The sequence below is a fragment of the Sebastes fasciatus genome, chromosome 7 (genome assembly GCF_043250625.1).
Source record: "Sebastes fasciatus isolate fSebFas1 chromosome 7, fSebFas1.pri, whole genome shotgun sequence".
NCBI lineage: Eukaryota > Metazoa > Chordata > Actinopteri > Perciformes > Sebastidae > Sebastes > Sebastes fasciatus.
Genome location: NC_133801.1, coordinates 26,115,650 through 26,128,819, shown reverse-complemented (window position 1 = coordinate 26,128,819; position 13,170 = coordinate 26,115,650). Strand labels below are relative to the sequence as shown.

Sequence of the window (13,170 nt, the reverse complement as noted above, 5' to 3'; positions counted from 1 at the left end):
GACAAAGGCCTACTCCTCTGTACAGGTGTGAATACATTCTTTTTCAGTGTAAAAATGTTTATAAATGCATTCACAGGCACCCAGCGGTCTCTGGGCCTGTTTCTCTGATGTACTGTTCTTTTTCTGAGACATATCTGGGTTTCAGTTTCCCTCGTCCTTGTCATGAGCACTCTGAACCACACAAAGCCTTTTACTGCACACAGAGTGAAGAGGGACAAATAAAGCTGATGGAAAACCGCCTGAATCTTTGCTCTGTACCATTTTGTCCATGGACTGTAAGTGAAGATGGACTGTTTTAGATAAAGCATGGGTACCAAGTCTGCATTTTACCCCCTAGAGCCTCTAGAATCTTGAATGTATGTACCCTGTTGTTTTTGCGCCTCTCCAGCTTGATCTGAATGCATTTTGAATAAACCCGCCGTCTGTAAAGACCCTGAAAATGCAACACTTTCCAAGCAACGATTTTTAAAAGAGAAATGTTAATGTTATACTTGTGTCCCTCACCAAGGGGTGTCTGTCTTTGTTCTTTATGGAACACAAATACAGTCTTTGTTATTAAAAAGAGAAAAAAAAATGAAATGTCTTGCTGTGTATTATTATTTTGAGTTATTGGACAACATTTCTTTACTTAATATATAGTGATAATGATTTTACAAATCATAAACAACATGAATAACAGTCGACATACTGTTAGAAAATTTGTCCTAGGACTAAAAATTCTCCACAAACAAGTAAAGTTCTTGTCCTTCCCAACAACAATATAAGTCATCTCTCCAGAGCCAGACGGTACCTTTCTGACCTGCAGGGGTCCAAAGTCAAAGAATAATGATTGCTGCAGTAACAACATTAAATAGTCTTCTGGGTAAATTCAAAGTACACAAAGTGGTTCAAAGAGGAACCGCTTCACCATTTAATGGCTTATGAATTCAACAACCTTCTTCCAGAACCTCAGTAGCTTTGAATATTTCCATAAACCATTTTTATTGTAACCATTTGTGATTGAATCAGACTGTCATAAAATAAGTTCTCATTTACCATTTGTCTTGTAATAACTTACAATTTCTATTTAATGACAGTGTCTGGGTTGTGTCACATGCTATTTCCCAATCTGCCTCATGTCACTGGCAGTCACTGAACAGACTGCTGGCCATAATGGACAGCGCCAGCCATCCTCTGCCCGCCGTCATCACCAAACAGAGGAGATCATTTAGCGGCAGGCTGCTGCTCCCCAAGTGCTCCACAGACAGACTCAGGAAATCCTTTGTCCCATGAGCCATCAAACTGTACAACACCTCTCTAGGGAGGGGGGTCTGCAGGACAGATAATAATGCATACAGTGCACTTTCATAGATTAAGCTACTGGAGTTACCCTACACTATACTAATTTTTTAACAGTGTCTTCTGCACTATATTCACTTTTTTAATAGTCGTGTATCACAGCTGTTACCCTGCACTATATTCAGTTTTAACAGTTTTCTTCATCTCCTTGTAATTTTCATATCTGGTATATTTTTTTGTACTTTGTACTTTGCACTACTAACTTTTTTACTGCCTTTTTACTAAAAAAATGTTGCACTATGGAACTGTGATGCTAGAAAATTGAATTTCCCTCGGGATCAATAAAGTTACTATCTATCTATCTATCTACCTACCTATCTATCTATCTATCTATCTATCTATCTATCTATCTATCTATATATCTACTATCCTTCATAACTCTGAGTTTCACCTTTCCCAGTGTCAGTTCCTAAACTGTACACAATAGTATGTATATTTCTTTAGAGAAAGAATTATGTCTGATACAAAGGTGCTTGAAACAATTCATCAACAGTCATTATAATTTCTTTATTTCATTGTTTACAGTCCTCTGTGTTGCATATCACAGCGGAGCTGATGTTATTATTATGGAGGAGGCTGATTGGTTGTTTCCCTGATGACACCCCTACATAGTGACGCTGATTGGTTGTTTCCCTGATGGACACGCCTACATAGTGACGCTGTAGCTAAACACACACGTCATAACTTTAGAACTTTAGAACTAGTAGCGTTGCTTAGCTACTAGCTTAATAAAGCTGGTAAGGGTGTGTCAGAGGCTCTGAGAGGTAAAACTTTAATTTGTAATAACTGTTCTTCAGGTATCGCTTAACATAGATATTAATAGCTTATATTTGTTAGTATATTTAGTATAGCTAGCTGTAGCCAGTCTGGACTTGTGGGATGTGCTCATCCAAAGACTAGCATAACATTAGCTACACAGTGACTCTGGTGTTGTGGTTTATAGCGAGTATTATCATTGTTTCCTTCACAGTACAGTCAGTGTTTGCTCTAACAAAGGTCTAGGGTTGTGGTCATAAACACAGTAACTCCACAGATAACGCTGCTTAACGTATGCTAACTTAATACATCCACACTACTGCTAATATGTTGTCAAGGCAACCAGGAAGTTAACGTTGTCCCTCATACTGTGTGTTCATCCTCTATTGTTGAAGATGTCCCGGGAACAGCTGGCTGTGCAACGGGCCAGGAAGTCCTTCCAGACCGGGAAGACCAAACCTCTGGAGTACAGGATCCACCAACTGAGATGTCTGCTGCGCTTCGTCTCAGAGAGACGGAGGGACATTGCAGAGGCTGTCAAAAAAGACCTCGGCAAGGTGGGTTAGTCAGAGCTTTACAGGGCTCCAGGAGGTCCTTGAAATCCAGGAACATGTTGGGATTTGGTGAGGGTCAGTCAGAGAAGTGGAGACTACCTACCTGACCCCCTGGGAGTCTGGGCAGGTCACTGGACAGGATTGGACAGTATAGCAGAATCATTCATGTCATTCGGGCTGAATGCTTAGACGGGTTTATTACTTAAACTTTATTAGATTCCTCATATACATACAGGCACATACATGAAATTTGTCCTGTGCATTTAACCCATCCTTAAGAACAGTGAAGTGGTTCAGTGTCTCGCTCAAGGACACTTCTACATGCAGACACTGGGACACTTCTACATGCAGACAGCGGGACACTTCTACATGCAGACATTGGGACACTTCTACACGCAGACAGTGGGACACTTCAACATGCAGACAGTGGGACACTTCTACATGCAGACAGTGGGACACTTCTACATGCAGACAGCGGGACACTTCTACATGCGGACAGGTGTCCGGTATCTCTGGCTCCCACTGTCTGCAAGTAGAAGTGTCCTTGAGCGAGACACTGAACCACTTCACTGCTCTTAAGGATGGGTTAAATGCAGAGGACAAATTTCATGTGTAGTCTTCCACAAGCTCGACAGCTGTGAGTACTAACAATAGCCATGTTTTCCGTTCATGTTCATCGTCATCATCAACAGCTGCTGTTATAACGTTAGATAACTTTATGTCAGCGTTATGAACACCGAAGAGCATGCAACTGATTTGTTAATGACCCTGACCACACGTTTGAGATGAATTCTCTTTGCCGATAAGCAATAAAGCACTGAAATGTAATTTTTTTTCTTTCTAAGTATCTACTAGCGTTAGCACTTTCATTGTTCAAACATTCCTACACCAAAAATTTATATTTCAGATAAAATAGGAGTATAGCTGTATGGAACATACTGCAAATGACTGTTAAGACCATCACTGAAATCAAATTTAACCAGACCATGGAACTCATCTTTGAACTTGGTGTTATTTTCCTGCTTCCTCTTAAACATTTGTTCAGTCTAATGTTCCCATCCATCCATCCATTTCCGCTTATCTGGGGTTGTGAGGCAGCAGGTTTAGCAGGTTTAGCAGGTTTAGCAAGAAATTCCAGACATTCCTCTCCCCAGCAACGTCCCAGGCCAGACGAGGATATATAATCTCTCAAATGTGTTCTGGGTCTACCCCGGGGCTTCTTACCAGTTGGCCGTGCCCGGAAAACCTCCAAAGGGAGGTGTCCAGGAGGCATCCTGATCAGATGCCCGAACCACCTCAGCTGGCCCCTTTCAACGTGAAGGAGATGCGTCTCTACTCAGAGCTCCCTCCGGATGTCTGAGCTTCTCCCTCTAAGGCTGAGCCCAGCCACCCTACGGAGTAAGCTCATTTCGGCCGCTTGTATCCACGATCTCATTCTTTCGGTCACTACCCAAAGCTCATGACCATAGGTGAGGGTTGGAACGTAGATGGACTGGTAAATCGAGTGCTTTGCCTTCCGGCTCAGCTCCCTCTTCACCACAACGGTCCGGTACAGCGCCTGCATAACTGCTGACGCCGCACCAAACCGCTGTCCTGCTTGGGACAGTGACACACTCCCAACCCGGAGGGTGCAATCCACCGTTTTCAGGCAGAGAACCATGGCCTCAGACTTGGAGGTTTTGATTCTCATCCCAAGCACTTCACACTCTGTTGCAAACCACCCCAGTGCGTGCTGAAGAGCTCCAGGTTTTTCCATCGTCACCCCCATGAGCGTTGAGTCCCCAGTCGGCGCCCTTTCCAGAAAACTACCCAGAGACTCCAAGAAGGGTGGATATTTCGAGCTCCGGTTCCTTCCCCGTCAGAGAGGTGACGTTCCATGTACCTAGAGCCGATCTGTGATGCCGGGGATCAGCACCCTACCAGGAGCTAATGCCCCCCAACAACACAGCTCCCAGGGTCACTGGGGCACACAAACCCCTCCACCACGTTAAGGTGGCGATTCATTGGAGGGGATCTAATGTTCCTCCCATTACCAAAACAAAACACATTGACATTAATTTCCACTTCTGTAATGAATATCTTTAGTTTAGACAACAATGGAGTGTGCAGTCATGGTTAAATTAAATTTAAAAAACCCATTAAATTCAACAATGCCTGTCTGCCTTATCTTAATTAAGTTCATTATTTATATCTCCATCAGAGTAATATGTATTATATATAAAGATACTATATATTGGCCAGCCCTAGGTGGTATCCCATAAACAGTGATACTGAAAATGAAAGCATGATGTTACAAATTGTTTGCTCTTTACTCTAGAGATCCTGCAGATGATGACTAGACTTTGAGGCTAAATGTGGCACATTTACAGTAATGGTGTGTATGTGTTGAACGGATCAATAAACTTGAATTAACAAGTGAATGAATTCACAAACAAAATGGATTTTGTCCCTCCTTCTACTTTCAGAGTGAAAATGGGACTGAGCTGTTTGAGACGCTGGGACTGGAGGGAGAGATCAAGCTGGCTTTAGACAAACTGGCAGAGTGGGCGGCTCCACGGCCGGTAGAGAAGAACCTCCTCACCATAGCAGATGAGGTTTATGTCCAGCCAGAGCCTCTGGGAGTGGTGCTCATCATCGGGGCCTGGAACTACCCCTGGGCTGTCACCCTGCAGCCGCTGGTTGGAGCTATCGCTGCTGGTACTAAATATACCCATATGTATTTGTAGATAGGTGTGCTGGTGTTATTAAAGTAAAGGTGCATGGCGTGTATGATGTAGCTACTGAGGCTACATGTGTAGACTGTTTTGCTCCATCGCAACGCTAAAGTATTAAACAGGCTGTGTGTGCACTGATGTTCAACAATCCTAGAAATACATCACAGATTAAGCATACTAGAGTTGGGCCTGTGTAAAAATTTGATTTGATATTTAGCCACAACAGGGCAGGTATACCGAATTTTACCACTAGGTGTCGCACTTGACCCAGCAGCCACTTGTCAGCAAGTTGGATATTATAGAACAGCCAACAGAATTCACTCTCTAATAAACTAATTAATTTCATCAAGAAAAGTATTTCAGGATTCACCTGAGCGGGGGTGAGCGTCCCTTGCTTCCCCATTAGTTCTTCCTTTCATTGGCAAAATATTTTTTTTCTTCTTCACTACATACTGTAAGTAGTTAAGTGTCGTCACCATCCTTGCTTTGTGTCTCTCTTTCATCTTTCAGGTAATGCAGCAGTAATAAAGCCATCCGAGGTCAGCTCTCACTCTGCCAAGGTCATGGAGGAACTTCTCCCTCAGTATCTAGACAAAGTGAGCCCCCTGCTTTGTTCCATATGATACGTTAACTACATCCTGGGTGAACGCACAGGGAGTTTTAATAACTGCATATACTCTCCCTAGGATCTGTACCCAGTGGTGACGGGCGGAGTGACAGAGACCCAGGAGCTGCTGAAGCAGAGATTTGACCACATTTTTTACACAGGAAGCAGCATGGTGGGTAAATTGGTGATGGCGGCCGCGGCTCAGCACCTCACCCCAGTGACCCTGGAGCTGGGAGGGAAGAGCCCCTGCTACATCGACAAGGACTGTGACATCACTGTTGCATGTCGGTCAGTCTGAACTGTAAAATATAACACAAAAATGCTGACATTATGTAGCTTCAAATAACCACCACAACAGTTGGGGAGCTTCCACAACATGAAAGTGTATCTTGACGGTTTGCATCATTTTTTTCTCTCCCAATACAGTCGCATCACGTGGGGAAAGTTTGTCAACTGTGGCCAGACATGCATCGCTCCAGACTTTATCCTGTGTGAACCCTCCATCCAGAACAGAGTAGTAGAAGAGATCCAGAAGTGCATCAAGGTTGGTCTAAAATTAGGATTGTAATGTGAAAGGGATAATGTACAGCGAGCCGGTCTTTGTTGTGAAAGAATACCCGACAGGTCTCTCATCGCCCTGAAGGGGATTCTTTCACAACAATGACCCACTAGCTGTACATTATCCCGCTTATTACACGGCTACTTACTAATGAAATAAAAATTTGACCCAAAGATGGTCCGCCAGAGTCCGACATCAGAGCTGCGCCCATAGCAACGGTCTGCTATACATAGCAACGGTCTGCTATAAAGAAATTACAGACCGTAGAACGCCGTGATCGACCAATCAGAATCGAGTATTCAACACAGTTGTGTAATAACTCATTATTATCAGATGGGAATCTGAAATTTCAGGAGGTCAAAGGTGAAATGAGAGACTCGGGTTTCACTAAAATATAATTTACGTGGAATAATCTTAATTAGATTGAATGTAAAACATGATCATTTAAATCCCAGGTTTAAATGTAATGTAATTTAAATGTATTATTGGTCTGTTTCCCATATTTGAACAGTATAAATCATAGCTTGGTACATAGGAACTATTGTTTCCCATAACATGAAGGAAAAACAGGCGTTTCCCCAACAATCTATGAATTGTCTTTAATAATGAGATTATAAGTAACCTGAACATGATTTCTTTTGTTTCACACATTGCAGGAGTTTTACACAGATAATCCCAAAACCTTTGAGGACTATGGACGCATTATCAACCAGCGGCACTTTAAGAGGCTCATGGCTCTTATGGAGGGGAGCACAGTTGCTGTTGGTGGAGGCAGTGATGAATCCCAGTGCTATATAGGTACGTGGTGTGTTTGAGCAATTGGTCGCTAAAAAGACTTTGTACTGTATTAGGCAAGCATCTAAAGTTGTGTTAACTGAATTGATTGTGGTAGTGGTTAGCTCAAGAGGCCAGCTGATAACTTTATATTTTTGTTGGTGGTAGGCTTCATGGTGTTGATGAACTTCTTGAAAAGTGGCTATGCTCAATGACATAGTGCCTCAGATTCCTTAAAGGAATACGACTATATAATGAGCCACGGGGAAGACCCAGGACAAGGTGGAGAGATTAGATCTCCACACTGGCATAGGAACGCCTCGGGATCCCACAGTCAGAGCTGGTTAATGTGGCCCGGGAAAGGGAAATTTGGGGCCCCCTGAGATTGTCGTCTTTTAAGCGTTGTTTTTGGCTCCTTCACCTTCTGTGTTCGTAGACTGCTACCAGCCGGAAAGTCCCATGAAAAGTTGCTGTGGACTTGGCGCTCGATGTTACATTTCTTACTGACAGACACACTCAAACCGCAAATGTGACACATACCAATTCCTCATGAAAATAATATATATTTTTTCCTTTTATTGGCCTGGCTATTTTCTGCGGTCATTGTCAAATCTGGTGTGCTCTTGCTAGTCTGCTAACATCGCTGTTTGTTATGGCGTTACAAACCTGACAGCAGCCTAACTAGTTTAATTGACAGGCGATCAAAATATATATATTGGTATTTAATAATTTGGCCACTGTATATAAAGCATTACCAGTACTTCTTCCTGCTGTCTCCTTGTAGCCCCCACTGTGTTGAAGGATGTGACGGGGGAATCCAAAGTGATGAAGGAGGAGATCTTCGGGCCTCTGCTGCCCATCATCACAGTGAGCGGTGTAGACGAGGCCATCCAGTTTATTAATGAGAGAGAAAAGCCTCTGGTTATATACATCTTCTCCAATGACAACAAGGTAAACACATCGGCAGCAGACGTTTGTTTCCCGTCATTCAAGTTAATATTTAGATATTTTTCCCGTGTTGATGTTGATAAGATTGTGTCTGATTGACTTGCCCTGACTGTTCCTGTCTGATAAACAGCTGATCAAAAGGGTGATCGCTGAGACGTCCAGTGGAGCTCTGCTGGCCAATGACTGTCTGGTACACTTTACTGTTAGCGCTCTGCCCTTCGGAGGAGTTGGTGAGTGTATGACATTCAAACCAACCTGCAGCTATTTGGAGGAATAAAGCTGACACATACATTTGTAGCTGACTTCTTCTCCCACTTCTCAGGGAACAGTGGTATGGGCTGTTATCACGGCCGGCACAGCTTTGACCAGCTCAGCCACCTGCGCAGCTGTCTGATCAAGCAGCTGAAGATGGAGGGAGTCAACAGCATGCGTTACCCCCCTCACACGGCCAAGAAGCTGGGATGGGCTCGCTTCTTTCTGCTCAAGCAGGTCAATGTGAGCAGGCTGCGGCGCATGGCACTGCTGGCCGCGTTGGCTGGCTTGGCAGCATTTGTGGTGCAGGTAAAGCAACTCAAATATTCCAATCCAGTCCACAGAGGAATAAAAGGTTTTGCTTTGATATCGATAATGTTCTGTTTTACACGTCTGTAGTTTCCTAGGAAGTTTCCTGAAATGAACTATTTGATTTGGTACTAATTACAGGGAGATTAGAGTTCTGAGACCTTTATGTGAGTTTAGTGAGTTGCGTTCAGTTTATAAGCAGTTTTCCAAAGGAATTTCCTTCAAATTTAATCCAAGTAAATATTTATTCATTAATGACTGGACATCTGTATATGTGTTGAAATGCATTGCTTGCCTGTAGACCAATTTCACTTTATTGCTGTGAAATAACTAAGTCTCTCTAGATCAGCCATTGATAGGAGTAAATGAATTGTTGGACACGGTCTCCATTTTCCCTGTAATTAGTGCAAAATTACTTAGTTCCTTTCCAGGAACCTTCCTATGAATTTACGGATACAGCTCAGTTCCTTTCTAGGAAACTATGACCTGTAAAATAAAGCATCAACATGATTTATTTTTAGAACATAGAAACGTACAAACATACAAATGCAATAACATAGTTTTAAAGGTTTTGTGAGAGTTTGAAAATAATTACAATGCAGATTTAAGTATCACTTCCACCAATAGTGTCACATTACTTAACCTTTAAAATCCTTTCCAATGTCTTGTGTAATGTTTTGAACAAGAAAAACAAAAACTCTCTCACACCATGGGTTAATAGTCAACCCAAACGCCAGAGACAAATGACAACGACTGTAATGTAAAGCTTTATTGACAGCTTTTCATCAAAATGACCAATGTTGCTGCTAGTAAAACTACTGTTACCTTCAAGGTCCACACTATGCAAGTTCCTGTATTAAAAGATAAGGCAAAACTAGAGATGTGTTTGTCAGTCTCTTAAAACTTTCTGGCTTCCCTACTCTGCCTGTGGCTCTCAGCCCAAAGCCCATTGGTTCCTACTGAAGATGTAAATGTCATAGCAATATATTGTTTAATTTTTTTTTTAAAGGCCCAGTCATCATGAGAGCCAGGCACTGCAGTTTTCAGCAAAGAGAAGTAAATAGTACATTTGTTCAGGGTTATTTCCAGCCACGTATTAAGATGATGAGTTTTTGCTCTATGGCACAGAGGAATAAGATATATCAGGCTCTGGATAAACACACAATACATGTTAATAGATACATTCAGTGTTGGTTTTGGTGTTTTCATGATCTATCAGCAGAAATGGAATATAATATTCATAGTTGTGTTTTCATTAGTGTATAATCACCTGAAACTAAGAATCATTGTGTTTTCGTAAGCTTAGAATGAGCCATTCATATCTACGTAGGGAGATACAATACCGCTTATATCGACAAAGTTTAATGTTACGTTACGTAATCAGTTTCTTCCGTAAAGCCGTGCCACTGCGTGCATCTCTCACACTCTCCACGCGACCCCGTCCCCTCTCTCTCTGCCCGAGCACAAACCCGACCCCACTCACTCTTTTTGTCTGGACTGCAGCAAAGCAGGGCAACATTTCAATGCACTAAGATAGGTGGTTCAATCAAGAGAGATTTCATTTTTCGAGTGCTCAAATGCATTTATTGACATGGTGCATAATAAAGAATGTGAAGAGTCTTCCCGTCGGGCCGGTCCCAGGTGGTGAGGATGAGCAGCCACACCTCCTCCTCGCTGATCCTCAACACGGGCGCACCACAGGGCTGTGTGCTCAGCCCCCTCCTGTACTCCCTGTTCACTTAAGACTGTGCTGCCAAGAACAGCTCAAATGTCATCTTTAAGTTTGCTGACAACACGACCATCCTGGGCCTCATCACGGACGACGATGAGAAGGCTTACAGAGAGGAGGTGAAGACACTAAACAACCTCTCTTTTAATGTTCGCAAAACTAAAGAGGTGATTGTGGACTACAGGAGACAGCAGAGGGGTGGACACCTCCCCATCCACACTGGTCGATGCTGAGGTTGAAAGGGTCAGCAGCTTCACACCAAGGACCCCTCCTGGACACAACACACGGACAGAGTGACCAAGAAGGCTCACCGGCGGCTCTATTTCCTGAGAAGGCTGAGGAAGTTTGATGCCAGCATCCGCACAAACTTCTACAGGTGCACCATCGAGAGCTTGCTGACGGAATGCATCGCGGTCCGGTACAGGAACTGTTCTGCCCACAGACGCAAATCATTTCAGAGTGGTGGAGGCTGCACACCACACCTGGAAACAGCCGTGGCCAGAGGCATTATGTTTTCAGGTTGCCTGTCCATCCGTCCGTCTGTACCATTCTCGTAACCGCAATATCTCAGGAACAATATCTCTTCAAATGTGGCACAAACGTCCACTTAGACTCAAGGATGAACTGATAAGATTTTGGTGGTCAAAGGTCACTGAGCTCACAAAATACGTTTCTGGAAGTTTACACACAATCCTCTTTTCTATATATGTATATAGTGCTATATTTTATATATGTCATCCCATCTTATCTTCTATCTTATTGTCATTTTATCTTTATATGACTAGTGCTTTTTATTGCTGAACTGCCCCGTTCTCTTGTCCAATACATGTAATCGTACCATTAACCAATAAAGTAAAACTGAAACGTGATGTCTTTATGGGGTTAGTGTTTACTCTTGAATGGTTGGTAATAAATGCATAAGCTGTAGCTCAGTGGGTAGAGCGGGCTTTCCTCTAATCACATGGTTGGTTCGATCCTTGAGTGTCCTTTAGCGAGAGACTGAACTCCAAGTTGCTCCCCGGACGCTGTACAGCAGCCCACTGCTCCTAATGCTAAGGATGGGTTAATGCAGAGGTCACATTTCATGTATGTACCTGTATGTATATGAAGATGGTAATAAAGTTTACTTTTTTATTTTACTACTTATTGACTAATGCTTATTACAAGGACTTTAATATAAAGCATTAATGCGTCAAAAATGTATTTCTTCAAATGAGCAAAAGATTCTCTGTGTTAAAATTCTAACAATTAGGCCAATAACTAAATAACTGGAGAGGTAATCTGTGCTTGTCCATTAACTAGGCTACTTCTTTTGGTTTATTCAGAAACATTATTTCTTTTAGTACTTTAAGTTAGAAAACTAGGTTTCATTTAATTGCACGGTGTAATAAACAATGAAAAAATACTAGCTTTTTAAGTAACAAAGTGTTTTGGTAACAGTGGGATATTGTGTGTGATGATGACTGTTTACAATCTTTTAAATAATGACAAATAGAGTTTCTCAAGATAACCAGATATGAGTACCCCCCCACACACATACATACCCACAATCCTACAGACCTGTACCCTCATCACAACAATGGCTTTGTCTCCGACAGACAATGTGTGGTGTTGTCCAGGAAATCTAACCACATAATGCCCCCTCATCTACCCTCCCTTTAATTACCCAGCATGCTTCACTCTCCTCTGCTAAATGGCCTCTTTTGTTTTGGTCCCCCCCCCCACCACCACCTTTGTTGACATCCACACTTGCGGTGCTTCTGTGAACAGTTAAACTATCTGTTATTTCCTCTGTCCCTTTACACTTAAAGTGGATCTCATGTTTCTTGCAGAGATTCCTGTGTTGAGGCCGAGGAGCAGCAAGTGGTGGTGCAGCTGATCCTGGGATCTCGCCGCATGGACTCCTCACCTATACTGAAATACAGCACACACACACTGTGATTTACTGGTCCATAACATTTCTCATTTGTGTAGACATATTTATGCATTTAATTTCTGTTACATCATAAGCTGCTATCAACGTTCTTATTGTTTTACAGCAAGTTTACAGCAATATAATCTGTTATATTTGTAGTTAACGAGGCAAATGGAGAGTTTTCTTTTAGATTCTGACATTATGAAACACTCCGTCACTGCTAATCAAACTGGGTAGCAGTGGTGCAGTGATTCATTTAACATGTTGATGTTGAATATCAGTTCTGCTTTTACTGATCTGATGCCAGATCTGTTGTTTTAATGAGTTCCACACTTTCTGCACTTATAGTTATACAGTATATAAGTGATTGTTTTACTGTTGAGTTTCTGTTCATTGTTTTTAACTTTTGTAGGCTACAAGAACTGATTTATGAGTTTGATATATCTTAACAGTGGCATATTATTAACATGATTCTCAAGGTTATTGTAATTTATGACATGGCTGCTATGCTGTTATTAAGACACATTGACCTGCATGATGACTGTGTGAGTAAAAAATTAGCTCAACTAAAGGCTGTAAAACAAGAAACACACACAAGTCAACTACAGACCAGGTATAAGGCACAATATGAATATATATATTAATATAGGCACAGTTATGAGATTAAAACATGGAACTTTGACTGAATGTTTGTGTGGTCTGATGTTATTGAGGG

The 13,170-nt window shown here is 42.2% G+C and overlaps 1 protein-coding gene across 1 annotated transcript; it reads left to right on the top strand.

The window, feature by feature from the left end:
• Window positions 1-1,968: 1,968 nt before the first annotated feature.
• On the top strand, window positions 1,969-12,529 carry LOC141770473 (aldehyde dehydrogenase family 3 member A2-like). Its single transcript, XM_074639998.1, has 11 exons — window positions 1,969-2,102; window positions 2,490-2,651; window positions 5,114-5,345; window positions 5,873-5,958; window positions 6,049-6,257; window positions 6,396-6,513; window positions 7,185-7,326; window positions 8,087-8,253; window positions 8,381-8,480; window positions 8,573-8,811; window positions 12,373-12,529. The coding sequence occupies exons 2-11, from the start codon at window positions 2,490-2,492 to the stop codon at window positions 12,385-12,387; spliced, it is 1,470 nt and encodes a 489-aa protein (XP_074496099.1). The 5' UTR covers window positions 1,969-2,102; the 3' UTR covers window positions 12,388-12,529.
• The last annotated feature ends 641 nt before the right edge of the window (window positions 12,530-13,170 follow it).